Source organism: Azolla caroliniana, unplaced genomic scaffold (assembly GCF_043228905.1).
Source record: "Azolla caroliniana isolate FFs.n. ecotype wild unplaced genomic scaffold, voAzoCaro1.0.p SCAF_21, whole genome shotgun sequence".
Taxonomy (NCBI): domain Eukaryota; kingdom Viridiplantae; phylum Streptophyta; class Polypodiopsida; order Salviniales; family Salviniaceae; genus Azolla; species Azolla caroliniana.
Genome location: NW_028230456.1, coordinates 7,503,896 through 7,531,826, shown reverse-complemented (window position 1 = coordinate 7,531,826; position 27,931 = coordinate 7,503,896). Strand labels below are relative to the sequence as shown.

At 38.8% G+C, this 27,931-nt stretch overlaps 2 protein-coding genes across 5 annotated transcripts; both read right to left on the bottom strand.

Annotated features, from left to right (window-relative positions):
• Positions 1–3,258: 3,258 nt before the first annotated feature.
• Positions 3,259–13,255, bottom strand: LOC147850566 (uncharacterized). 4 transcript variants are annotated; one of them, XM_087336145.1, is made up of 9 exons: positions 13,102–13,225; positions 11,995–12,144; positions 8,198–11,836; positions 7,783–7,975; positions 7,310–7,372; positions 6,055–6,150; positions 5,876–5,966; positions 5,680–5,746; positions 3,259–3,709 (listed from the first exon to the last, which is right to left on the bottom strand). In XM_087336145.1, exons 3-7 carry the CDS (start codon positions 11,791–11,793, stop codon positions 5,892–5,894), a joined length of 4,023 nt encoding a protein of 1,340 aa, XP_087192271.1. In that variant the 5' UTR covers positions 11,794–11,836; positions 11,995–12,144; positions 13,102–13,225; the 3' UTR covers positions 3,259–3,709; positions 5,680–5,746; positions 5,876–5,891. The 4 variants fall into 4 exon arrangements, with proteins under 4 accessions (XP_087192271.1, XP_087192270.1, XP_087192272.1 ...); XM_087336144.1 differs by lacking the exon at positions 11,995–12,144 and having other exon boundaries at positions 13,102–13,255; XM_087336146.1 differs by lacking the exons at positions 3,259–3,709; positions 5,680–5,746; positions 5,876–5,966; positions 11,995–12,144 and having other exon boundaries at positions 6,075–6,150; positions 7,783–7,964; positions 13,102–13,255.
• Positions 13,256–14,832: 1,577 nt separating this feature from the next.
• On the bottom strand, positions 14,833–16,890 carry LOC147850565 (Ribosomal protein L12/ ATP-dependent Clp protease adaptor protein ClpS family protein). The gene is made up of 3 exons (XM_087336733.1): positions 16,766–16,890; positions 16,418–16,631; positions 14,833–15,487 (listed from the first exon to the last, which is right to left on the bottom strand). The coding sequence occupies exons 1-3, from the start codon at positions 16,812–16,814 to the stop codon at positions 15,226–15,228; spliced, it is 525 nt and encodes a 174-aa protein (XP_087192859.1). The 5' UTR covers positions 16,815–16,890; the 3' UTR covers positions 14,833–15,225.
• Positions 16,891–27,931: the final 11,041 nt, after the last annotated feature.

Below are 27,931 nucleotides of genomic sequence, written 5' to 3'. Positions count from 1 at the left end.
CAGCTGACACGTGGCATCATATGATTGGCATCACGCATTCCCTCCATTCCTCGTCATTTAATTTCTTTTTCTTTTTTTTTATCTCTTTATCACTAATTATTAGTTTTGTTTGTTTTTTTTTTCGTTTTTTGGCTTTTTTGAATTCAATTCCGGGAATTTTGTTTTTTTTTTTACTTCTATTATTATTACTTTTTGGGAGCGTGGGGCCCGCGGGCCACGTGTGCCAATCATGTACACGTGGCAACAAGTGACTGGATCAGGCTATCTCTGTCACGCACCCAATATTATCTCTTTTCTTTTTTTCTTTTTTTTCTTTTTTCAGTTTTATTATTTATTATGTCGAGCTGATTAAATTTTTTATTTTTTTGATTCGTTTTATGCTTAATTTTCAAAATAAATAAAAGAACGAATGAGAAAGAAAAAAAAACAAAAAAAAAAAGAAGGCGGAAAGAGATCGATGGAATTGCGAGTACAAATCATTTTTCTTTTATAATTCTCTTCTTCTTCTCTCTTTTAGCTTTATTTACATTTTTAGACATTTTAGGCTTTCGTTTTGTTTTCTTTTGCAGTGACATGTCACACAAGCCACGTGGACACGTGACATGTCACACCACCAAGCCACGTGGACATGTGACCAGAATCATTTCATTACTTTACTATATCTCTAAAATAGGAGTGAATGGAATAAAAGGTTCGACCACTTTAGGCACCTAACGGATCGTTATTTTTCTCTTCATAACTTACAATATTTGTACGAGTAAAGACCAAGCAATTTATATATAATGCAATGCAATGGAATGGAATCACCTTCAATGCCCGAATCCCATGAATTGAAACGGCTAATCATTTCAAATGGTCGTTCGAAATAATGAATCTGATGTGCGTTTTCTATCAAATGCTTTCGCCATTATTGACCGGCCATCAACCAAAGTTTCTGTACGAACTCGAAACCAAAAAACGATTCATTCTCGGTAGATCAAAAATTGGTTTTGAAATCAATTACTTTCTTACTCTCCCAACCTTTGTAAAGATGATGGAAATGTAGGTGAGGCATTTTTCTAAAATGAACCGAACCGAATGTTTTTCTTTTCGCATTCCCAATCAATGGAAGCCATAGTGTTTCCTCAATCATTTTTTATTGCTACAGTCGCAAAATTTCAATGTTCCCCTTCTACATTTGTGATCAAGTTTCCATATAAATATTAAAAAAAGGTATTGAAATGCTATCCTGTTGGTGATGCCCCTATGGATAGATACAAGAAAGTTTCTCGATGTCCCTTCTATTTCTTGTTTGAATATCAATGTCTTCTAACATATTCGTCAAGCATTAAGTGACCTTGGAAAATCCCTAGTAACATGCGACATTACACCTTTTGTTTTAAGGTACTTACTATTACCATTTTTAGCCTAATTGGCAAGGGGTGAAAGATTGAGACTTCTACTATTTATTGATTGGTTTCACTCTTTCCCCTTCACTTCCATTAAAATAACTTTTTTGTCATCTCTTATGCACCCCTCGCTCTTACTAACACTTCATCATATGACCTTCACATATATACTAATCATTCATACATGAGTGCGATATTGTAACTCAAACAATCAAGCTTCGCAGGGTCATTGCCCTTTGTTGTAAAAGAAGTTGGGGCTATTTATTTAATAATAGATGGATGTTGTTGTTGCAATGCTTTGTTATCTACTTGTGATTCTACCGTATTCCATTCTCTTATTTGTTAGTTATTCATTGAATAACAAAGAATTCCATGAACGTATTCACAAAGAAGAGGCTAACGCATCAAACTATGTTATGTTCATGTCATCTTATTTATACATGGACATCGGAGCCACACTTCCAAAACCCAATCTTTAGTACAAAAACTCAAGACACATTTTAAGGGGGAGGAGTTGAGCAATATTTATTTGTGAGGTTGAAATCAATATAATTTTGTTAGTATTTGGCTTTTTAGTTTATTAGAGAGTTAAGTTATGTGTCTCCGGATATCTAGTTCCATTCCATTAATGAATGTTGTATGTATTAAAAGTATACGAAACATAGAAGCATTTTTTTAAGCTATTTTCTACGGTCTCCAAGAATTCTTTTATATTTTGGTGAATTTTACGTCAAAGCTTTTTTCATAAATTGTAACTCATGCCATTCTTAGTGTAATCATGTCATTACAAATAAATTAGGAACGAAGTAGTATTTTCCGCTCAAAATGATTAGAATGACTAGTGTATAAGTTGGATTCCAATTTAATGATTTGGTTCTTTAGCTTGATGTTGCACAAGTCCAAAACATTGAAATGACATGTGGGTTAGTTGTGGTTCTAGAAATCTTAATTCGGATCATTGCACAAGTGTGAGTGATTTCAAATGAATGAATCTACCTTGGCCAAATACGAACCGTCAAGATATAACTTTAATTCCTCTTCCATTTTATGTTCTTGCTCTCATTCAAATTTCTTCTGTGAAGTAGGAAAGAAAATTGTTGAAGTTCTCTTATTGAATAGAAAATACACATGAGGCTTAGAGGGTTTGGGAACTAAAATTGAGAAAAATGGATTGATAAAGTGAAATTACCTCAAGAGGAAATTATTTACACTTCGAGCTTAACCCAAAAATCATAAAAATAACAAAATAAATACATCAAGATATGAACTAGAGACTTGATTCATGTGGCGTGTCCTTAATACTTACATAAGTAGATGTTTCATTTAGTAGTATTGAAATAGCTACTTGGGCAAAGCCCTATAAACTCAACCAATGAGCTTGAACAACATTTGCAAGCAACATCCTCATTGATTTAGTAGAAACATTCATGTTTGGAGGACTCCTCATAATTCTTGCCAAATTAGTTTGTCAAGCACAACTTTAGCAAAAAATTATAAATTCACATCAACTCCATAAATCTCAAACAAAGGTATTATAATCAACCATGTTCTTTAAATCCTAAAGATCCTTCACATGTCATATTTGTATCTATGACATCTAGGATATTTGTTTCCAAACATTGTTTTTGCAGTTTACGTGGGAAGAAGACAAGGCACCGGAAACAAAATAAATATGCATAAAATAACACTTAATGAAACAAGCAATCACAAGTTTTGAGTTATAACATAAATGTAATCGTGTGACCATGATAAGAATGCAATCCATAGAAAAAGAAGCTCAAGCACTCGATGTCTCTACAATGATGATATGGATTAACCCATCTCCACAGGTATGTTTTCATCATCACTAGCATTGAAAGGCAATACCACAACAGAAATTGCCACCTTAGCAGCAACTAAGTGTAGATTTAGATGATTCAAATTGGGTATTACATTTTGATGAGTTTGTGCTCTATTGAAAAGGAGCTTACATGGCTGGTAACAAGATACAACCTTGCATTGAACACCCACAATACAAAAAACATCAAGCATTTGCTTGCATGCCTACCTATCCAAAAGATTAAAATGTGTTTGAGATTCTTACATATTTGTACATTGGTTAACTACATTGTATAATTCTAGGAATTAGACAACAATCTTGATGCCCAAAGCGATGAACTACTTTCGACAGACTTTTAGGCATCCCTCCACATTTGCTTTACGAAGGGCCTTCAGTGAATATCACAAGTATATACAATAGACTAGTACTGTCTCGTTTGACTGTGAGATCCAACTGCATTTCCATTCAATCTAGAAACAGGATCTGCCACGGAATCTGAACTCTGCATTTGAGTTGAAACTCATAATATTAAGTTTTATATGGAAGATGACAGCAAGTAATAGATGATTTCCACATAATTTTCTTTCCCTTTCATTGTAATACATAAATTAGTAATGTTTGATTGTAATGTAACATAGGAAAACTCAACAATAATCAAAATTTGTAAAGATTGACTCGAGATAACGGTAGAAAAAAGGTTACAATCTTGAAGTCATGTTCTCATTCTCATCAATACAAAATGAAAAGGTCTGAGAATTGGCGCTGAAAATATTACTCAAAAACTAAGAGTAAGTGTATCCTAATGATGAAGCTATCTGAATCTATTCCTCACATGGAAAAACTGTTATGCAAAAAGTCAACAATCAATTTTCTTGAGAACATTTAACAAAGTCAAAGATCCAATCATTATTAGAGAAGTGAGGCCAATTCTCAATGCAACTATCTTCATATAATGGATTCTTAAGAACAAAAAGATCTCAAGAGCCTTTGAATTGATCACCATGAATATCTATAATGCATGCCTAAGCTATGTCTTCTTTTTCACTTCAAGAGACTCTTTCATCAGCTTTGATGAAACCTTAACCTTATTAAAAAATATGCCTTTTGCAGAAAGTTGTAGAGATTAACCAATGTCCAGAATCCTCATATGGAGTCTTTAAGAACAAAGAGATACCAAAGTCTTTAAATTTCTCACCATGAATATGTATGATGCATGCCTAAGCTATGTCTTCTTTTTGCTTCAAGAGACTCTTTCATTAGCTAACCTTCTTTATACAAAAATATGCCTTTTGCAGAAAGTTGTAGAGACTAACGAATGTTCACAATCCTTTCCTCTGACACCAACTACTCCAGGTTGTGTACATACCATACTCAACCAGGTTACAATAGTCATTACATTTATATCTTCCACAAGGTGTAAGCACATATTTTTACGTTTCGTATTTTCTTGTGTTCTATCCAGAAGTTGATGTGACATCAGGTTTTGTTCGAAAGAAAATATTGTTACAAATATGTTGGACACTAAGACTCTCAAGAATAGAGCCTAATATGAAGGATTCAAGTATCATAACAATCAAAGGAAAGAACTTGAATGGATAAAGTTAGAGACGTTTGTCAGAAGTGTCAAAAAGTTAAAAAAAAACACACTGTGAATATGAAGCTTTAGATAGATAAAAAAAAAGCTCACAACTTCTTCATCCGATATCCAAATTTCGAAAGAAAAGATTCATAAAAATGCTGACAACGAGAGCTTTCAAAAATATTTTGTATGCCGAATTTGGGATTACAAAGAAGAAATAGTCATATAAAAAAACGCCTCACATAGACTCAAATATATCTAAAAAGAAGAAGAAGAAGAAGCAAGAATAGCCTATGAAGAAGGCAACCAGAAGCCTATTAATAGGAGTGGTTTCTTAGCCATAAAAGGGAAGGGAAGGAAGAAAGAAAAGAAGAGGAAGATGAAATAAATTTAGAAGAAGTGAGACAAGAAGAGATTTAGTAGGAGAAAGGAAAAGAAAGAGTGACTATTGTGAATGAGGGTGATATTAGTGTTTTGGTGTGTGGTTGTGTTTATGATGTAATGAAGTTCGTATTCTCGTCATAATAGTGAATTGTAGTAATCTTTTCTTTTCTTTTCTTTTCTCTATCACTCTTCATTAGATACCACAAAAATTTTGATAAAATGTGGGACTTGAGGTTCTCTTAGAGTTCTGCTAGCTATTTCTTTCACTTAATCCATTCCATTTCAGTTATTTCTGCTATGAAAATAGCAAAACATGTGCAGAATGTGTACAAAATGAGATTGATTATTATTTACTTTTGGTGAAAGGAATCAAATGCATCTCTACTTTTTAATGAATCTTGAAAGGTGGCTGAAGATATGCATACACAAGTTACAACCCTCTCAGAAGTGCACTATCTACCATGATTTTATCAGAATGCCACAAGAGGACATTATAGACCATTCCATACCTTACATCACTTCATTTTTGGGCATTCGATCATCTTGTAAGTTTTAAAAATAGATCACCCCAAGCATCTGTAAGTTTACATATTCAATTATGTACAATCAGGTTATGTACCAGGACAGGAACAGTCACTGATTGTTAGACAGAAATTTTGTTCAAGTTAGTTAATTCATTAATTGATGGAAAATTAGATGGCTCACCATCCGAAAGTCCTTTTCACGTGAAATTATTGGGAAAAGTTTGCACTTCATGGCTACCTTTTTGGGTGATCATATTTTCTAAAAAGACAACCTGATAGTGGACATTGAAACATGCAAACCGACGTTATAATCAGGTTTATACTGACAGGCTCCTGAATTATTAAAATCAAAACGATTACCTTCCTTTCCAGTTCCAGGACTCTGGTGTCACTGTCTTTCTTTTGCTCCAATGCTCGCATTATTGTTGCTTCCATCCACTGATTTTCAACTTCAACCTATGAGAACATGATGACGTGAGCTAATTTTTCTACTAGAATGAAAAATGAATACCAACATACTCCGATCATATATTTGTAACTAAGCACCAGAAAATTTTAATAAAAGGCTCTTTTATATCAGGCACGTTAAAATACAAATAATAAAACTTCTTGTATTACATATTAAACGTCCTTTCAGTCATGATTTTTCCACTCTGTTGGTAGTGATTTAGCTTATACTAGCAAACCATAGCACTCTGTCGTCACACTCGAAATATGATTACGATTACAATTCATGATTTAATTTTGATTGCCATGCCTGAGTGCAAGCATAATTCATGTCATATTAAACCTTCTTGGTGATTTAATATGACATTTCAGCATGCTAATTGAATTATCATTTCTTCCTTGGACATCCATGAGCTCACCTTCACGAGAAACCTGGATGCAACTAGATTCACTATTTCATGCAAGTGGGAATGGTCTGCAATGATTTCGCCTCTAACATCCTATACAAGGTTAATCCATAATATATGGCCATGTTATACTAAATTAGATTCCAACAAACTATAACGAACAGTTAACCTCGGCTTTACAATCTACATATTGATATACATCCTTCATTCATCCTGAGATTGTTCAACTAGCAAACCTCATGGTCTAAAAAACTGCCTTTTCTTTGCCAAAAACAGGGATGGTATCAAGTGTACAAGGAGTCACGCAGGAATGCCTTGTAGCCTGATTCTGAAAGAAGAACAAACACCACAATGAGTCATATCAATAAGATGTCCTGATGCAAATTTTAAACTGGAGTACACAATCTTTCAATTCCACTTCCCAAGTTAGCTGATTAAGCAATTCGCTCTCTGGGTAAAATTAACAATAATGGGGATTTCCTTGTGTGAGGAACAGGGTATCTCTTTTTTTCTGGTTTTTTACTTTACGTTTTGTGGCCATTTCTCTGATTTCTGACATTGTTTTATGTTTTCTGGTATTTTTTAGATCCCGTTTCAAACCCCCATTCCGATTTCCTGACCAAAGCACATCCCCATCCTGACAGCCACACCCCAACCCACAACTGTCTTTATCCCTGGTCTCATCTTCTGATGGATAAAAACGATAAGCAAACAAAGATATCAACATTTATGTCAATTCATAAGTGAATATATATATGTACCTGCTTGAGTTCAGAAACTCGTTGTCTTTCAAGCTCTAATTGCTGCCGCATCAATGTTTGTTCCTTGGCACAAATTCAAGGAGAACTATAAGCGTCAATGCATTGAAGAGAATATATAAATCTAATCAGTCAAAAGAGAATTTTACACCCTGCTAAAGAATCACCAATAAGATTGCAAAATCAAAACTTTCCAATGATCTTTGACATTTAAATAATAACAGTAGCAAAGATAGTTTGGATGCTTCATTGTTGCTTTTTTACAAAATAAAATGTAAACAAGATTACATGTTTGCTATAGTGATTATTTATAATTTGAATAATCGCAGTAAGAAACACACAGAATGGAGAAGACTCATGATCTTCATTGAACTTTTGTTTTTAGCCAATCAAAATCATCACCTCAGTTTTCGATCATGTTGAAGCCATGGCAAAGAGATATTAGGTTCAGAATTAATTAGTGCTCAGAAAAATACCTTCCGGACATTCTCTAACCACAGTCCATCGACAAGCCATCGTCTTTGACTTCTGGGAGGATTAGAAACAGCAAGAGTCAAAGGACCTTGTTGCAAAGCATCCTGTATGGCAAAAGTGTCCTCTGTGCAGCCCCTTACCATCATCCAGGCACTTGAACTCCCGTTTGATGTAACATCTGTTCCTACACCGAAACTTAAACCACATGAAAGTTAGAAAGTCCTATGAGGAGACAGATACAAGCACTTAACATTCAAAAGCCTACAAGGTTTTATGATCTTGGTATGAAGAGACACATCAATTGTAAAACATTTGTATAAAATGCTTTGGTGTAATAGGTCATTTTGGTCTTACATAAAAAATTAATACGAAATGAATGTTAAATACTAAATCTGATAAAAAATCAAGTTCCACTACCTGCCTCCTGCATTCATATCCCAAAGTTGGAAATGTTCTGGTGATCCTCCAGACCACCTTTGCTCCTGCTGCAAAGTTCTAAGAGTTGTACTAGTTATATCAGTGTCTTTCCTTTCAATTTCTGATACCTTCCTAAGAGAACTTGAAAACCGTTGTGATCCAACATCCCCTCTCACAACATCTCTCCCCAATACTTCATTGTCAATCCAATCTTTCCCAAACTTAACCAAAGCTGAAGTAGGCTCTGTGCATTTAGTAGCTTCTTTCACTGCATTGACAGCCAGGGCTATTTCTGCATTTCTTGCCCTCTTTTCAGCTTCCTCAGCCTTCAACTTTAATTCAATAATAAATTTATCCAGATCTTCCAAGTGTGATGCATGGACTTTTACAATGTCCCCATTGGTTGGGAAATTGTGGGGTTCTTTATCCATGTCTACGGTAGAAGCTTCGCCATCTTTGCTTTTGTAATCATATAATGCCCATTGCAGTTCACGTACAGCTCCCTGAAGTATGGAAACTGCATCAGCAGTGTCAGCTCTTTCTGCTTCAAGCAGTTTAATTAAATCTTCATTGTCCCCCAAATATATATGTTCTTGGTGCCCATAATCTAATTCATGTGGCACATCAATGGCCCTGTCTCTGTACATTTCTAATGACTGGCTTTGCTCTTGTATCCATATTGTCTCCTTATCTGCATCTCGCTCTAACCTCGCCCTCTGAAGTTCCTTCTCTTTCACATCCAGCTCGTCTCTGAGACTCTGGATGGCAAGCATTGCTTCTGCAATTTGTTCGTCAAATCCAGCAATCTTTCCAATGACGTCCTGCCACTCAGCATCAGATCTAACAAAATTCTTGAGAACTGCATTTGCCATGCTCTTTGAGTTAAGGTCATCCATGCAACATTCTGCAGCTTGTTTATCTTCTTGAGTGCATTCAGTATGGAGGCTGTCTCCATATGGAAGCTCTTCTTGTTTCATTTCTTTATCATGTGCAGTCAATTGTTGGAATTCTTTCAATTCATTTTCAAACTTCAAAATCTGTTTATTTTTTTTGTCAACCTCTACCCTTAGCCCTTGCATCTGCTGTAACAAAGATTCCGTTTCACTTTCCCACTTAATTTCTCTCTCTTTTGTTTCTTCCATTAGTTTCCTTCTTGATGCAGAATGGATCTCTATGGTCTCTTCCTTCTCTTTCCTCTCTTTCTCCACCTTGTTTTGAATATCACTAATTTCATCCTTGAATTTCTGCACAATCATCTTAATCTCCAGTTCTCTCGACTTGAGCTGCTGCTTCAGGTTCTCTTCTTCATCTATTCTTGAAGCTAATATTGAATCCATCTGCTTTCGTTCCCACTCCAACTGACCTTCCTTTTCCCTGATCTTCTCTTTCAATTCTTCCATGATAATCAATGTGTCGGCCACCTTCTTTTCCAATTCCCTCCTTTCTTCTTTCAACTGCTCTGTCCCAATCCGAATATCTGTTCTTTCCCTTTCTAAACTATCTTGTTCCCTGCATAATTCCCTGGAAAACCTTCCTATTTCTTTTGATATATCCTTTGCTAACTGTTCAACATCAACATAACAAGCATGACCATAAACATCCTCCCCTCTTATCTCGTTCAAAGTTACCAGATCAGTACAGGTATTCAGTCCTAGATCATTTCCAGCATTACAGGAACCTCCATTATAGTTAGAATTTGAATTGTCATTTTGCTCTTTCAATACATGCTCTTCTAAAATCTCACTATTGTGTCTAATTAGCTTTTTCTTAAGGTTCAGAAGTCGTTTCTTGATTTTGGAAAGAGAGGTTTCTAGTTTCTGATGAACTGATCTCAAGAATATTAGCTCCTCATCTTTCTCGTCCAGGAGTGCTGCCCATTCCTGCCTGTGCTCTTCAATAGACTGTTCTCTCTCAGCAATTAGCTCCAGCACTTTTTGTCTCTCTTCTAGCCAGGCATTTTTGTAAGCAGACGCATGGATTTCCAACATCTCCCTATCACTTACACTAGCTTGGTTTGATTGGTTTCCTGGTAGATCACCATTGAGAATATGGGCATCGAAAGTCCTTTGCTTCTGCATAAAGCTATTTTCCTTGTCTTGTTGTAGGATTTCCATCTTTTTCTCATTCTCCTTTGTGGCGCTTGTGGCTTCTTCAAGAAGCTCTTTAAGGATATCTCTCTCACCCTCCAACTGATCTCGCTGAGCTTTCCAACTTTCTACCAGTTCCCATTCCAATTGTTGCCAACCTTTTGATGGGCTGGATAAATCAAGTTTTTCATTTACAATGTTGCTCAACTTCTCAAGCATTTCAGATAAGTCGTCTTTCGATTCCAACAATCTCATCAAAGGCATCAGTTTCTGTAAAAATTCAGGCAAAAAGTCTTCAATTTTTGTTAACCTTTGACAGACTGCATTATAAATTGCATTTTCTTCCCTCCAGAATGCAAGAACTTTGTCCACTTCAATGCCATATTGTCTCCTCCTTTCTCTCTCCGAGGTTAATACTGATTCTTTTTCTTTGAGTATGGTGTTCATGCTTTTCAGCTCCATTTCAAGAGAATGTTTTTGACTGTCTAACTGTTGTCTGTAGCTAATCCATAATTGTCGTTCATCACGTAAAATATCCTCTAATATCCTTCGATCTTGTTCTGCTTTCTCCTCAGCTAAGGAAAGCATTTCTCTAAGAGCTTCAAGAACATTTTCTCCACCAACATTAGGCATTCCTTGATACATTGTGTCATTTTTCTGGAAACCACTGCTAGTTTCCAACTGTGAGAGTGACTGCATATAAGGAAGAGAATCACACACCTTAGGATCTTTCATACATAATTCACTGTCTTTATTTGCATTTGCTACACGGATTTCTTCTTGTAAAGACTCGACCTTGCTTCGTAGAAGTTCAACTTCTTCCTCAAGGCGTACTTCTCTTCTTTCCCTCTCCCAATCCCTCTCACGCCTTTCCATGTCCATGAATTCCCCTTCGGCTCTAAATCTTAAGCACATGTCTTCAACAATGCCTTCAAATTCAACTTCTTCTTCTACTTTTGAAACCAAACTCGCTATCCTTTCCTTACTCAAGGCCTGTTCAACCTCTCTCTCCCTTAGAGCAAGGCTTTCAATTTGCCTCCACAACATTTGAACCAAGGTTGACTCTGGCATGTTCTCCTGCACAACTTCAGTATCTAGAATCCCTTCTGTAACATTCTTAATAATGGCTTCTCCACAAAGTTCATGTTTCTCTTGATCACCTGAGAACTTTCCAAAGTTATGGGTAAGTATCTTGTCTTCAGAGTTTAAATGCATCGATGCGTTATCTGTCTGAAAATAATCCATCCTTTTTAGATCTTGAATATCACCCTGAATAATTTCTTTCTCGGGTGTATGCACCTCCTCATCCAGATAATTTTCATCATCAAAACTATCTTCATCCTCAAGCATTTGACTAACACTTTGAGAAGTTGATAACCATTCGCTGTTGCAATCCTCAGCCTCTTTCTGATTCTCAGATTCATTGCCTTGAACCACAACCTCAAATAGGCCAACTGGTGTGTTGTCTACTTTGCTCATATTGGAAACTTGTAATTCTGGAGGCTCCATTGTACGCTAAACACATCGGAGTTCACTTTCCCATTTGAGAAATCTGCAAAATTCAACACAAACTATCAAATCTGAAGTGCAAAATGCTACTTTTAGTTACAAGATGAAAGTTCATTCAAGTAGCAATTTAAAACACGACAGAATATTTGTATTTGTTTTTGCCCCCAAAAAATGTAAATAATAAAAACATGCTATGATTACTTCACAAGATGATTCTTGGTTCAAGCCAAGTTATGGCACATCAGGTTATGGACATCTGTGTTCACACAAGTTGTTCGAGTGGTTAAGTGGAAATTCCTCCACTCAGACACACAGTAACATGAACTGCTTTGATCCAATAACCGCCCAATTCTTTTGGCACACACGTAAAAAAATAAATCAGTGAAATAATTTATCCTGGAGATGTGAATTCTCTAACACTCTATGCAACACTATACAACGGTTATTGGGATATATAAGCTGAAAATAAACCCTGTACATTCAGTCTAATTCAAAAGTTAAAAATAAACACATGCTTGTTCAAACGGATTTACTTGAAAATTATTCCTTAGATCAGGATTAAATAATGACGTTACAGAAAAAAAAAACTAATAGCTCCTATTCATGATTCACTAGTTTTAGAATCTACATTTAAGGCACATGCTGCAAAAAAGACCTTGTACATCACAAAAACCGATTAGAGTCTAGTCTCCCCAATTTCGCAATATATGCATTTGTAAAGCATAGAATCATTGGACATTACAGGAGAAAGAACTTCAACAACGCCACAAAGAAACATACAATGAAATGGGAAGGGCAAAGTTTCACATAGCTTAAGTTTTTCAATGTTTGAGCAAGCTTATAGAAAATGATGCCATCAAAATATTTCAGAAGAGATGCAACCAAAGAAAAGCTATGTTCCATTTCCATGTCTGATACATTCCGAACATCACCAGAAGAACAATGGCCTTAATGAAATAGCAAGGGTTTTGGCACACGCTATACATAAAAAAAAGGAGAAAAGTAGCCATTTCATATTCAAGTTGCAACATTGTCATTCCATTAAAACAAACAAAGCAAAAGAGCAAATTTGGAGATGCAAGAGACAGAGCATGAAATTCTCTGTCATTTTACAACAAATAAAAAAATAAAAAAATTCTTTCTCCTAAAATGGCAACCAAAAAAAAAAAACCCATGAAATTGTTGCTGTGTTTGTTTTTATTTTATTTATTATAAATTTCTTTTTTTCTTGTTTTTTTGGGAGGGGGAGGGGGAGGGGGGGGAAGTAAAATCCATGAGAAATGGTTGTCTTAGAGGGGAGAGCCATACCTTGCAAGAAAGAGAAGGCGCGTGGAGTCTCTGTTTTCATGGGGAGGAAAATTTGAAGCTAAGAGAAAGCGGGTGGGGGTAAAAGGAGAAGAAGACGAAGCAGGGGAGGGGTCTCCCAGAGTCAGAACAGAACAGAACAGAACAGAACAGACACAGAGTCAAGTCAGTCAGTCAGTCAGTCAGAGAGAGAGAGAGAGAGAGAGAGTGTGTGTGTGTGTGTGGTAAAGTTGCCCAATGGAGACCAGGAGGTCATGGGTTCAAGCCCCCATTCCAGTGTTAGTAATGTAATAGAGATAACTTTAAATTAAGAGACAATTGAGAAAATTTGGGTTTCGAAGAGGATGAAATCATCTCGGTATCATATGTTTTATATACTTACATATTATGGTGGGTCACGGGAATAAGAAACACTTCCTTACTTTGATTTTTCAAGGGTCATTATGCATGCGCTCGTCGCTCCCTCCTAATAGATTTTCATTGCTAGTTGAAGTACGTATTCTTGAGTAAAAGGATACCGTTATGGTAGGGTACGTTTTTACATGCAAAAGGTGAGATTTGTAATCATTCCTTTTTATACACGCATTTTTTGTCGTCCTTGAGTGTGTAATCTATTGTTTTGTTGCTTATGAATTCATGGGCTTATTTTTAGTAAATTTTCTTATTACAAGAGTATATGTTGTAACTTGTGCTCAAGTTATAGAATTGGATTTTTATGTTGAGCCCACTATATGTGCACACTAATTTTTCGCTCCTTTAAAGAATGGTTCATCAATTCAATTGTTTCCAAGGGAATCCTAAGATTTACTCATGTGGATTCAATTAATGTTATTTTTTCTTAATATAATCATTTTTTATATAGAATTCTTCACCATGACTCCTCACCCAGACAACTTTGTGATCGAGTGTGGTCCTTATGTTTATTTGTCCAAAATCCACTGCCGATTTAATTTGGGCCGCCTAGAGTCAGTGTAAGAGACTTGTAGGCAGGCGTGATTGCAGCCTTGAAGAGAGACTTTGCAACAATTGTTGAGACTTTAATAATTCCGGACCCAAAACAACTTCAACTTGAGTAGCATATGTAGATGCTATCAAAATTGCAAACATTGAAAAGATGATCACCCTAAAACGTTTGCAAATGAAGAGAGGTGTACATATCATTGTTAGAATGGCTCAAATGGTTATGTGTAATGAACATCTTGATGCATGGTGATTACCAACTATCAGCTTACGTTTGCCATTGTTGTTTTCACATACATAAGTGTATTTTAAAATATGACTTTATCATCCAAGTAATCAAATTTTATTGCACATTTGGGACTTGGGTGACATAGATGTGACAAACCTTTAAGATATGACTATCAAACAAATAATCAAATTTTATTTTTACATTTGTGACTTGGGTACATAGATGCGACCAACTTTTGGTATAAAATGCCCCAGTTTATCTTTCTCTCAATGTTAATATAGCCCGAGTTTATCATTCTTCAAATAAACTTTTGGGCAAAGCTAACAACATGTATATGGATGCATGGGATGCAAACATATGTATGTATGTATGCATGGTAAATAACACACAAATCTATTACTACCAAAACATTATCACCAAATAAATCAGAATTAGGAGTGACAATAAAGGTGTGGATTAATTCCAACATTTCCAAGGAACAAAACTATGTCCAAACCATTCCAAGGTACAAACATAAGGAATGTCCAAAGCAAGTATTGGCCAGGTAACCAAATAGAAGACTTCAGATTAAAATACAATATTATGAATAAATCATCTACAAGTTGCATATGTAATAGACCAGAGTCCATTATCTTGCATACATCTTACCATTATCTTAAATATCTTATTATAATACAGATTAAGCATGTCTAGCAAAATGGTTATCCAGTTGGGTACAAAATACTCTCTTATGCTTCTGGTTATCTTGGAATCTGTACAAAACACATCATATCTGATAGATACTGTATCAAATAACAACCATCAAAAGCAGGATTTCCCTGGTACCATTTTCTGAAGCTATGTCAACTAATTGGATCAATAAAATTCATCTGTAGCAGTAACTTTTTATAAGGTAATATGTGGAACAAACAAGTTCCTATGAAGAAAGAGATGATACTTCAACAGCCACCACTTGCTGGTTCTATAGAGCTCAGCAACCCATTTCCCCTTAGTTGCATGCAATGCTCCTCGGCATCAGCTTGACCGCATACTATCACCACTGCCATCCCATTATAATGAGCCTCTTGCATTATGTTCACCGCAGTGTCCACAGTCATACCCGGTATTACTTTCATCAGAACTTGAACCACATATTCCCGTTTGTTAAAATTGTCATTGTGCAGAAGGACCTTGTAAGGAGGTGAGGTTTTGCGAGATTTTCTGCCACAAAACAAAAGAAAACAAGAAAAATGCGTTATTGATTTATACCGGTAGATAGATTCTTGGATAAAATTTTTGATAGATTACTGCTCCTACTTTTAACGTTTGAAATATTGTGGTGACTGGTAGAAACTTAGCATGTTGGTTCATGTTCGGAGATATTTCAATCTTGACATTTCTATTCCAAAGAACATGAACCTAATTATTCAACATTTCAAGCATTAGATTCCTATTACAAGAAATCTCATCAAATGACATAAATCACTCTGGATCCTAAATGACATAATCACTCTAACATTCCAATGACTAGAACTCTATCCCAAAATGATGTGATTGAATATATGAGAAAGGAATAAACTCCACACTCCAATTTCTAGTCCAAGCAATCTAGTCCAATGATGTGAATTACTCTATACTCTATTTTACCTGATCCCTCTACACACAACCATTAGATTTATATTCCAAAAGAATGTTATCAACATAAAACTAAAATGACTAGAATTCTATCCCAAAATGATGTGATTGAATCAATGAGCAAGCAAATAAACTCCACAGTCCAATTTTTAATCAAAGCAATCTCTTCAAATGATGCAAATAACTCTATACTCTATTCAACCTAATCCCTCTACACACAACCATTAGATTCCTATTCCAAAAGGATGTCATTAACATAAAACTAAGGCCAAAACCCCACAAAAGGTGAAAGCACAAACATCTGTAACAAAAAAGGAAAATTACTCAAAGCTCTAGAAGAGAAATAAGAAAAGCATGGAACAAAAAGATGGGAAAAAAAAGCTCAGCAGCAAAAACAAAAGGCAAGTGATAAAGCAAAACACCAATATAAATACTTAACCTGGTATTGGACTGGGATTTATGTGCAATATAAGGTGAACAGATAAAAGCAAAGAATCTTTTTCTTTTCGAACTTACCTGAGATCGAACTCAGATTCACGCCCCGGCGTAGTTTTTTCAATAGTAGGTCTATCCAATACACCACCACCTGTGCCATTACCCAAAGATGCTCCAGCAACCAGAGCCCTTCGAGAATCAAACTTGAAGAGACTCCTCTTCTCTGATACACCGCTGCTTCCCCCGGGAAACTCCAAAGAAGAGGAATAAGAAGAGGAAGAAACAGAGCAGTATTCTGAGAATCAATGGAAAAAAAACCCTAATAAGCCTCTGTTTTTCACGAAGAACTTCGAAGAAGAAGAAGAAACAAGAAGAAGATTTCGAGGTGAAGGACGGGTTGAGAGATTATTGATAATTTTTTTCGCAAACCTGTATCTCTTAAGGCTGTAGAAATCCGAGGAAGCAGAGCACTCGCCATAGCTGGCTCGATCGATCGAAACAGAGCATTTAACTCTGCAGGAAAGAGAAGAGCAAATCACATCCACAAATAAATCATATGCACACTTTTTTTTTTTTTTATATGAGAAAATAATATATTTCTTGTTTTGTTTATTTACAAAAATATCCCCGGGATTCTCCAGAGTCCAAACAACAAAACAAATCTAGAAGGAAAGGAAAAAACTGGAGATGATTTAGAACCTTATATTTGTTAGCATACTTATATTCCTACATTTGTTAGCATACTTTCGTACAAGACGCAATGGCCCCAACCCAATCCCATACCCTGATGGACACATCATGATGTCCATTGAAGCCAAGGACGTTTCCATTAAAGCCACAATTGTTATGTTGAAAGTAACCAGCCACATTGCAAGCTTTTTAAGTCATCACTCGAACAAACACATGGTGATAGTATACCCTAACATGAGAAGACAATGAAGAGTGTGTGGCCCACCCAGCCCAACATGGACCCTAATCATGTGATGCAAATATGGGTCTCAAGAGCAAAGCTATTCTCGGTCCCGAGGCCAGACAAAGGTGGATCAACACCACTTAAGACAAGCGTCCTGAGACCATCACTAAGCAACCACCTATCAAAAGGTCATGGCCCCATGAAAGAAGGCCCCACAAACTACATAGACAAAACCAAGCCAAGAACCACCATAAACCATGTAAATGATACACATGAAAAAGAGACGAAAAAACCAAATCAAGATGGCACCCAAGTATATGAACCCCACCTAAACGCTCTCTCGTGCACGCACCTCCCCCATAGATAAACACAAGTATAAAACTTAAAAGCAATGAAAGGGAAACCTATTTGTTGCATTTCTCTACTACCATTGCTCTTGCTCTCCCCACCATTGCCCCTTCTCTGCATCACTTGTCATTGCACTTGTTACTGTTGCTTCATCTTGTGTCACTTGCTCATTGTTGCAACAACTTCTACTCACAAACCATTTGAAACTGCTAAAATGCCACCACCCAACAACCACACCATTGACCCACTCACACCTCCTAAATTTTCTAGCGTACAAGTTTACTTGCCTTCAACTCTAACCAACCCATGACTCCAAACAACCAACCCAACACTACAAACAACCCTTGCCTCTAACAAACCCTTGACTACATGCAACCCCCAACTTTATCTATACTTTGATTCTAGAAAGCCCTAATATTACGGGCATGACCATTATTTATCCCATGGTAAGTTATATCGTAGAATTCTACACACGAGGATAAAGTGTGAGGGTTAATCGAGAGTGTAATAAAGGGAGGTATTGAGAGATCAAGGGCAACTTAGTTTAGTTAGTTACTCAACCATGTAACTTCGTAGTTACCTAGATAGAATCTAGTATGAAGTGTTGACTATAACGACTTAAATAGGACCTTGTACGTAAGTAGGATATTCTAGATCCTCCACTCTTAAGGTCATTTAATATAGGACTTACACGGTTGTACCTATATTCTACTCACACATGTGCACCTTTGCACATGAGATGTATATATACCTCATTGTGGGTATTTTTGTATTTGATGATGTTTTATAATATACACTCTAGTTTACTCATCCCCCATCTTGTGTTATTCATAAGTCTCTCTCTCTCTCTCTCTTCCTCTCACACACATACACACACATATCACATAATCATCCACTCAATTAATCACATAATTAGGTAATAATTAACCTTTGCTTAATTACTTACCTAATTCTTAACATGGTATCAGAGCGTTTGGTTTAGAAAATCCACTAAGCCCACCCGACTCCGTGATTGTGTGTTCGAGACGCCAACGACAAAATCCGGCTATCGGCTACCATAGTGCCGCTACGTAGCATGTGTAGGTGATCGAAGGAAGAAAAGCAAAAGAAGAGAAGACACAATCAACATGAACACACAAATGGGTAGCTCGCTCCCTAGTGAAAAGCTAGACCGGAGCAATTATTCATCTTGGGAGTACAAGATGACCCAATACCTCGTCGACCAAGGGTATTGGAGCTACATCAACGACGCTCAAGAAAATTGACCACCCGGCTCAAAGAACGCTGACTACGCAACATGGGAGCAAGCGGCTAGTCGAGTCATGTATTGCTTGGCAACATGTGTCCACGACCACATGCTTAGCCATATTCGAGACGTTAAGACGCTTAAAGAAGCGTGGGCGAACTTAAAGAAAATGTTCGCCGCCAACACGACCGCCCGAAAGCTTCAACTCCGACAAGAGTTGAACAACATTTGGCAAAAAGACATGTCCGTGTCGGACTATACCGCCAAGATCAAGAGCATTTGCGACTCGCTTGGCTTCATCAAAATAAACGTCGATGAAGACGAGATGGTTCAAGTATACTTGGGCGGCCTCGCACAACGATTCGATCCATTACGGACGGCAATCTTGGTGAGAGAAAACCCTCATTCATTCTTCGACCTCCAATCATTGCTATTGGTCGAAGAAAACCATGTCCGAACCAAAAGCAAGACATCGGAAGGACAAATGTTCTTCTCGAATTCGGACGGTGGCCGAGGAGGAGGTCATGGCGGTAGAAGATGTCAATTCGACCCATCACCCGAAGGGAACTCAAACCTTCATGGAAGCCATTGAGGAACCTTCGGAAGAAGGGGGAGCTTCCACGCCGAACATGTTTGGCAAATGAGGCCCGCAACTTGCAATTATTGCGGCAAAATCGGCCACTACGAGGCGGACTGTCGGAAAAAGAGAAGTGAGTCGGCTTCAACAAGTCGACACCTCACAAACTACGCATCGAACTCCGACCACAACAACCGTAGTGAAATGTTTACAAATTACACCCCAAATTCCGACTATGGTGACCGTGACGGAATGTTTGTAATGAGGCATAGAGCGAACTCTATGACGGACTCCAACTCCGCAAGCACCTCCAACTTGGAAGACGCGTGGTTCGTCGATTCCAGCGCCTCACATCACATGACATCTCACAAAGAGTGGTTTCGTGATTTACGAACGCCGGCCAAATCGTGGAGCAAGGCATGCAAGTCCGCTTCAACAATGAAGGTTGTTTCATTGAGAAAGATGGCCGACTCATAGTTAAGGGGCGGAGAGACGGCCGAATGTTCATCCTTGATTCGAACGAGGTGAAATCGGCAATGTACGCCAAAGGTCTCAAAACTGAGACAAGCATCGAGTTGTGGCACAAGAGAATCGGCCACATAAACCTCCAACGGCTTCGAGCTATGCAAACAAAGGGAGTTGTCATCGGACTTCCGACATTTGAGTTGAAACGAGTCGACCGAGTATGCGAAGCGTGTCAACTCGGCAAACAACATCGAATCCCATTCCCGAAGGAGAGCCACGCGAGCAAAGGCCTCCTCGATGTCATACACTCGGATGTATGGGGACCGGCTCAAATGCCGACGATTGGTGGATGCCGATACTACATAACCTTCATCGACGACTACTCACGCTATGCGTGGATCTACTCGATGAAGAAGAAGAGCGAAGTGTTCTCCCATTTCCAAAAGCTCAAGGGGCAAGTCGAAAAAGTAACCAGTCGGCACATTTGATGCCTACGATTGAATGGAGGAAAGGAGTACTTCTCTGACGAATTCACCTCCTACCTCCAAAGTGAAGGCATTTAGAGAGAATTCTTGTGCCAACACACACCCCAACAAAATGGAGTCGCCGAAAGGAAAAATCGGCAAATACTCGAGGTAGCATGCACCATGATGCATGAGAAGCACATGCCGAATTTCTATTGGGCCGAAGCGGCATCTGCGGCCGTCTATCTCATGAACCGGTGCACCACTATTGGAGTCCATGAGCTAACTCCATACGAGCTCCTCGTCGGAAGGAAGCCGATCGTGTCGCACCTCAAGGTGTTCGGAAGCATTGCGAATGTACGCATGCCGAACGAACAACGACAGAAGCCCGACGCAAAGTCGGAGGAATGTATCCTCATAGGATACTTGTCTGAGAAGAAGGCATACAAGTGCTACAACCCTTCTACTCGAGCGGTTCGGGTAAGTCGACACGTAGTCTTTGACGAGTCCGCATCCTGGTACGCACTAGAGACAACTTCGATTCCGACTCCGCTTGACCCAGAATCCGCCGAACAAGAGGTAGAAGATGGAGATCACTTCGAACACATGTTCAAAGAAAGACCGATTATGGCAATGCTTAGTGGGCCACAAGAGCCCCCACGTGACCCAAGCACGTCGTGGCCAAGTATGAACTTGGACAAAGGCAAAGGTAAGATGCCCGAATACAAAGTCGATCACCTCGATGACAGTGATTCAGATGAGTCGGCTCCCTCACTAGACAGTGAGTTCGGTGTACCCATCATGCAGACACCCGGAGCAAAGAAGGCGCTCATATCGGCGAGCGAAAAACTTCGACGCTCATCTAGAGCTAAAAACCCCGTCACTCGACACGGCTACAATGAATACATGGCCCATCATTACGCCTTCGCGATGAAGGTAGCGGCTGAACAAGAGCCCAAGAGCTCCACCGAAGCATCTCGTAACCCACGATGGGTGGAAGTAGTCGACCTTCGCCCACACACTACAAGCCTTCGTCACCGGCTTGAGGGGGAGGAACCGAGATTGTCACAACGAAGAAAGCCGAAGGCCAGACGGAAGCACACGAAGCCAACGAAAGCCAAAGCGGATGTCGGACGCCTCACACTTGAGCTTGAGGGGGTGTGTTGAGAGATCAAGCTCAACTTAGTTTAGTTAGTTAGTAAACCATGTAACTTCGTAGTTACCTAGATAGAATCTAGTTAGAAGTGTTGACTATAACGACTTAAATAGGACCTTGTACTTAAGTAGGATATTCTAGATCCTCCACTCTCAAGGTCATTTAATATAGGACTTACACGATTGTACCTATATTCTACTCACACATGTGCACCTTTGCACATGAGATGTATATATACCTCATTGTGGGTATTTTTGTATTTGATGATGTTTTATAATATACACTCTAGTTTACTCATCCCCCATCTTGTGTTATTCATAAGTCTCTCTCTCTCTCCCCCTCTCACACACATACACACACATATCACATAATCTTCCACTCAATTAATCACATAATTAGGTACTAATTAACCTTTGCTTAATTACTTACCTAATTCTTAATAGGAGGATTACTTTTAATCCTAGGAATTGATACAACCCATAAGAGCCAAGTGTGAACTTGCTTGGTGGCCTCAAGTCTGGCTTTAAATATGAGGCCTAGTTACCCTCATTGGACACATCATTTGCTGTTGACACTCAAGGTGTCTTGGTTGGCTGTTGTGTATGAAGTGAGTCAACTGGTGCGGAAGCTTGTATCGATCTTGTGTATATAATTAGCAAAGCAAGATATGAGTGGAAGAATGTATTGATGCACTATTCTTGTATCAAGAAGGTATACACAAATAGAGAAAGGAGAAAGAGTGAGAGAACAGTTACACAGTTATGCAAAGATGACGGTTGTATTCCAAATCCCTTCTAACTCTATTACAAGAATATAGTTCCTCATATTTATAGTTAGGGAAACTGAGCCCTAACTTAGAGGACGGGTTCACACTAGGAGTACAATAGGTGGAGTGGGACTTTTAGCCCAACAAACTACCATGTAAAAGGAATACTCTAACTATTACAAAGAATTAGGGGTTATCTCCCCTATAAGCTTAAATTATAGTTTGAATTTAAATTGTGATTATAGTATATACGAGCCAGTCGGCTAGTTACCGGATCGACAGTGGTATAGTTGGCTAGTTGCCGAATCCGTTGATTGTCGGATCGGCTTTCAGTCCTTCTGCCATTGGCATCTCTTGTCTACTGGTCATTGTTCCTTCTCTTGGATTGGTGGTCGGCTTTTTGCTCCATTTGCCCTTTGATCAACTTCCAGTCTTTTGGCTCTTTTGGACTCAGTGGCCTTTTCAGTCATTTGACCATTCGACATTTCTAACTTTGCCATTTCGATCAACTCTTCCGATTTTGACTCTCTTGTTGCTTCCTTGGATTCGGTTCCTTTGTGCTCCTCAACTTGCTGTAGTCCCATTTGTCTCCTTCGTGCACCGACGCGGTGATCTGGGAGTGGCTTCATCAGGCTCTCAATGATGTTCACCTCTGTATCAACTTTTCGGACTTTGAGCTTTTTGTCGGTGATGAGCTTCCGGATGTGATGATATTTCACCTCAATATGTTTTGTCTTTGCATGGGATACTAGATTCCGTGTTAGGTGAATTGCGCTCTGTGAGTCAGAATACAGAGTCAGCACTGGATGGTCGATTTGTCTCTTGGCCAAAAAGTCAACCGACAGTCGTTGTAGCCAGATTGCTTCTTTTGTTGCCTCCGATGTGGCGATGTATTCGGCCTCTGTTGTGGAGAGTGCCATACATTCTTGGAGTTTTGACCTCCATGAAATTGCTCCGCCTCCATAGGTAAAGACATATCTTGATGTCAATTTTCGATTGTCGGGGTTGCCAACATAATTGGAATTGGTGAAGCCTTCAACTCGGTCGGATGGTCCAATCCGAAGGTCAAATGTAGATTCTCAGTGCCGCGTAGGTACTAGAATATATGCTTCACAACTTCCCAATGGTTCTGTCTGGGATTAGACATGTATCGGTTGGTGGATCCTAAGACATAGGCAAGGTTGAGTTGGTTGGCCACCATCACGTACATGAGACTTCCTATGACCGATGCGTAGGGTATCTTCTTCATCTGCTTAGTCTCAACTGCCAAATACGGGAAATAATTGACGTATTCACATTGTCCTATTTGGACATACTAGGGGTTTTGGCTATTTATGTAAATAGTGGAAAGGGCAGTTGCCCTAAGTCAATTGGTATTTAAACTTACTCTTGTAACCTAGTTGGGGGTGGTTGTTAATGTTGTTGATAGTGTCATTCTTGTATTGTAACTTTCAGAATAAGACTGTTACATTGTGTGTGTGTGGACTACAAATTGGATCAAACCTTTACATAAAGGTGGAGATATAAATAATGTAAACAACTATTGAACCATCATGGTTGGCTCATTAATGGCAAAACTATTTGGATGTATAATGAAATCAAAGATAAGTGTATGGGCTGAAAAAAATGGTAAGAGAGCTTATGGACAAGCTGGCTTTCAGAAACACCATAGCACCATTGATCACCTTATCACCCGTCAAGTATTAATGGAGGAAAGTTGCCTTAGAGGTAAAGGTTTATATTGTTGCTTTGTAGACTTCAAGAAAGCTTTTGATATGGTACCTCGTGAGCATCTTTGGAGGTGAATGGAAGAACTTGAGGTGCCAAGTGAACATATGCTTGCAATTTCTCGAATTTATGAGAAGGTTATATGTTGTGTGCGCATGAGAGATAAACTTTCAGATTTTTTCAAAAGCACTATTGGTGTTAAGCAAGGATGCCCACTCTCACCAACACTATTTGGTCTATGCATTGATGAATTGGAAGAAATGGTTACCAAGTTTGCAAAGGAAGAATGTGTTGAAGAAGTTGCCATTGGGAATGTTGTGATTATGCTTTTGCTATATGCAGATGATGTAGTGCTTTTTGCAAATACTTTAGGAGATGCACAAAAGCTTATGAAGGCATTGGAATTTTATTGCATGCATACTAAATTAAGTGTCAATAGCTCTAAAACAAAGATTATGCTTGTGAAGAGCCAAAAAAGAGATAAACCATGCATTATGTACAACAATGAGCCACTTGAATGTGTGGAAAGCTTCAAATATCTTGGCCTTGAAGTTCCTTCAAATCATAGATGGAATGAATGTGCTACACGCCGCTTAGAGGCGGGTAAGCGAGCATACTATGCATTTGAGAACACATGCAATCTTGGAGATATTAAGTGTTGGGTCCTCAAGAAATATCTTTTTGACACATTGGTGACACCGGTTCTTCTCTATGGGGTGGAAGTATGGGGCGGTAGCATCCCTAAATCTATGTGGAAAGAGTTTGAAAATGTCCAAAAACATTTTCTTACAAAGTTTCTACAAGTTAAGAAACAGACGCCCTACACCCTCCTCCTTGAGACGGGATGCTTCCCATTGAGATCATGGCCATGGAAAGGGTTGTTGAATACATGCTTAAGGTTCAAAAAAGTCCCTCACATCGACTTCCTAGAATTGCAGGGGAAGCAAGGAAAAAGATCCAAAAGACGCATAAAAGCAAAATTTTGTGTTCCGGTTGGATGCAAGATATAGAAAAATGGTTTGGTAGATGGGATACGAGACACTTGATTCATGATGCATCATTAGATTCCTCTATAAATGAGGCCTTCTTGCAACACCAATGTATCATGACATGGGACAAATGTGGAGGCTCACGCTTCACACATTATACTACACATGTTGCACCTAACTATAAAACTATATTCTTTGCGGAACGGGGAAATCGTACATATCGATACATGTTAGAGCCCATACCGTTATCTGCCATTCGAACCATTGATTCCATGCAACTTAGCTCACATGCATTGCGATGTGAAATAGGGCGTTGGGGCACAAGTGATGAGAGTGGTCGGCTATGCACACTTTGCCCTAAACAAGTTCGCGAGTCTAAGTATCACACTTTGATACAATGCTCTGCCTTTGATCATATTCGACCATGCTTTCCACATCTCTTTGACCAAGCCCAATCTTTGCATGAATTCCTCTCACAACCACAATGTGCACTCTCAATTGCAACATTCATTGGTAAAGTTCTTGAACATCGAGAGTCACTACGCACTTTCACACGTATCACGTGAAATGTAATATTTGTTGGTCCCATAGGTCATATTTGACCTCCGAAGACGATAATATAATCCATCTATCCATCTATCCATCCATCCATCCATCCATCTATCTATCTATCTCTGTCTTCTTGATCTTGTTTAACTTGTTAACTTGGCGATCTTCTTAGCATAGATGTTGTTTATGTTTCCGCACTAATGGTCTCAGACTCCAACATTTGGTATCAGAGCTAGGTTCGTCAACTCATTGTTGGCCATCAACTATCTTCAACAACATCCTTGCCCCTGTCATCTTGAAGACCCTAAGTTTGGCAACCATCAAGAGAAGAGAAGAAAGACACTAGTTGGTCTGCACTTCACTAAGGTAGATCACCTCCGACGTTGTTCACTCGCTATGCGTAACCACTTGAAGCAAAGTTTGCCCCAAGAACAACCCCATCCATGTTCATTCAGTTAGATGATATTCGGGAAGACCAATTGGATTTGTCCCTCTCGTTGTTGTAGTCATCCGAAGTAGGATCAGTCTGGAAAATGACTGTGATCGACATGTTAAAATCGATAGTCAGAATAGGATTGGCAATTAACTGTGCTCAATCTGGCTATGTGATATTCGGGAAGACCAATTGGATTTGTCCCTCTCGTTCTTGTAGTCATCAGAAGTAGGATCAGCCTGGAAAATGGCACATAATATGTGATCGACATGTTAAAATCGGTAGTCAGAATAGGATTGGCAATTAACCGTGCTCAATTTGGCTAGGTGATATTCGGGAAGACCAGTCGGCTTTATCCCTCCATTCACCATAGCTATTTTGAGCAAGTTTAATAACCAACTGCCCTCCCAACTCCGATCAACTAATCAATTGGCTAATTTGGGTCCCATTAAACTAGGCTGATCGATTGTGTTCACTCCGAACCAAACTCGTTGACAATCGAATCTGACTTAGCTCGTGTTTAAATTCGGCTAGAATAAATTCGGGTGAGCCAACAAGCTGCACTCTCCCACCGTTTGTAGCCAACTCAGAACATAGCTTACCAGCCGACACAGATGACATCAACATCTGGCTCATTAGAGATGAGTCTAAGGAAGTTCGTGTTAGGAAATAGGTCCCTCCGGATGGGAAGTGAGAAGAACAGTACTGATGAGCAAACTCGGTCGAGGCCGAAACCAGATGAGGAGTACCCGGCTACGGAGAGCCGGATGGTGCAGACCCGGTGAGAACCGGATGAGGAGTACCCGGCTAAGGAGAGCCGGATGGTGCAGACCTGGTGAGAACCGGATGAGGAGTACCCGGCTACGGAGAGCCAGATGGTGCAGACCTGGTGAGAACCGGATGAGGAGTACCCGCCAAGCGCCGGATGAGGCAGGCCCGGTGAGGAGTGCTCACCGGATGAAGAGACATATTCGTAAATATGTTTTTGAGAGTCCATCGTGGCTATATTTGTAAATAGCCGAAAAGTCATATTAGTATAAATATGACTTAGGGCAAACTTTTTTAGTGAGTTTTTGTCATTCTTGTTGGTGCAAGACTAGAGAGCGCGCAATAGTGTACAGTGAGAGAGAGAGAGGAAGAGGTCGTTGCCTCTGTTGTAACCGCCGCTTGTGGTGAAGATCGTGAGCACGAGGTCGTTGCCTCCGTGAGCTCACTGTTGTAATCATTGTGATATAGTGATAGTTTGGAGTCTGTGGACTCCCGTGGTTTTTCCTTCTCAGGGTTTTCCACGTTAAACATCTTGTGTACTCTTTCTCTCCTTTGTGTCGTGCGTTCATTATCCATTTTCTGTGTTTGATCTTAGACTCGGTTGTGGCCGAGCGTTGTTCATCGGGAGCGTGTAGTTCCTGTCAGTTCGATGGATCGAACATCAACTTTTGGAAGGAGCAGATGCATCATTATCTAATAATCAAGGGTTAGATCGACCCAATTGAGATAGAAAATGCTATAGAAGGATACAAGCTGAATGAGTGGACGAAGCTAGACAGAATCGTCCATGCCACCATTCGGATGCACTTTTCGGAGTCAGTGTACTTCACAATGCAATCATGTTCAACTGCCTTCCAACAATGGAAGACACTCTTGGACACTTATGAAAAGAAGGTCAATGCCACAAAGATATATTTGGCTTTGTTAAAGGGATTGCCGAACACACTGAAAACATGAAAGAATTTCTAGATGTGAAGATTATCCAAAATTCCTTGAGGAAGATAGAAGGAGTCTTCGTACTGGTCGTCGAATACTCTAAATACTTGATCACTCGGTGTCTCTACAATCTTCGTATGAAAGAATCCGACTTGGTCAAGCACACCTTAATGAATACGGATGCCTAAGCTCCCAAATTTTGACTCAGGGGATGAAAATCGAAGAAGAATTAAAAGCAATGTTGCTAATGAGCAGTC

Coding starts and splice junctions, on each gene's coding strand:
- LOC147850565 (XM_087336733.1), bottom strand. CDS start 16,814: ATGGCGAGTGCTCTGCTTCCTCGGATTTCTACAGCCTTAAGAGATACA. Junction 16,632..16,765: donor TACAGCCTTAAGAGATACAG/GTTTGCGAAAAA, acceptor ATTGATTCTCAG/AATACTGCTCTGTTTCTTCC. Junction 15,488..16,417: donor GAATCTGAGTTCGATCTCAG/GTAAGTTCGAAA, acceptor GTTTTGTGGCAG/AAAATCTCGCAAAACCTCAC.
- LOC147850566 (XM_087336144.1), bottom strand. CDS start 11,793: ATGGAGCCTCCAGAATTACAAGTTTCCAATATGAGCAAAGTAGACAAC. Junction 7,976..8,197: donor GATATGAATGCAGGAGGCAG/GTAGTGGAACTT, acceptor ATGTGGTTTAAG/TTTCGGTGTAGGAACAGATG. Junction 6,151..7,309: donor GAGTTTCTGAACTCAAGCAG/GTACATATATAT, acceptor ATGTTCTCATAG/GTTGAAGTTGAAAATCAGTG.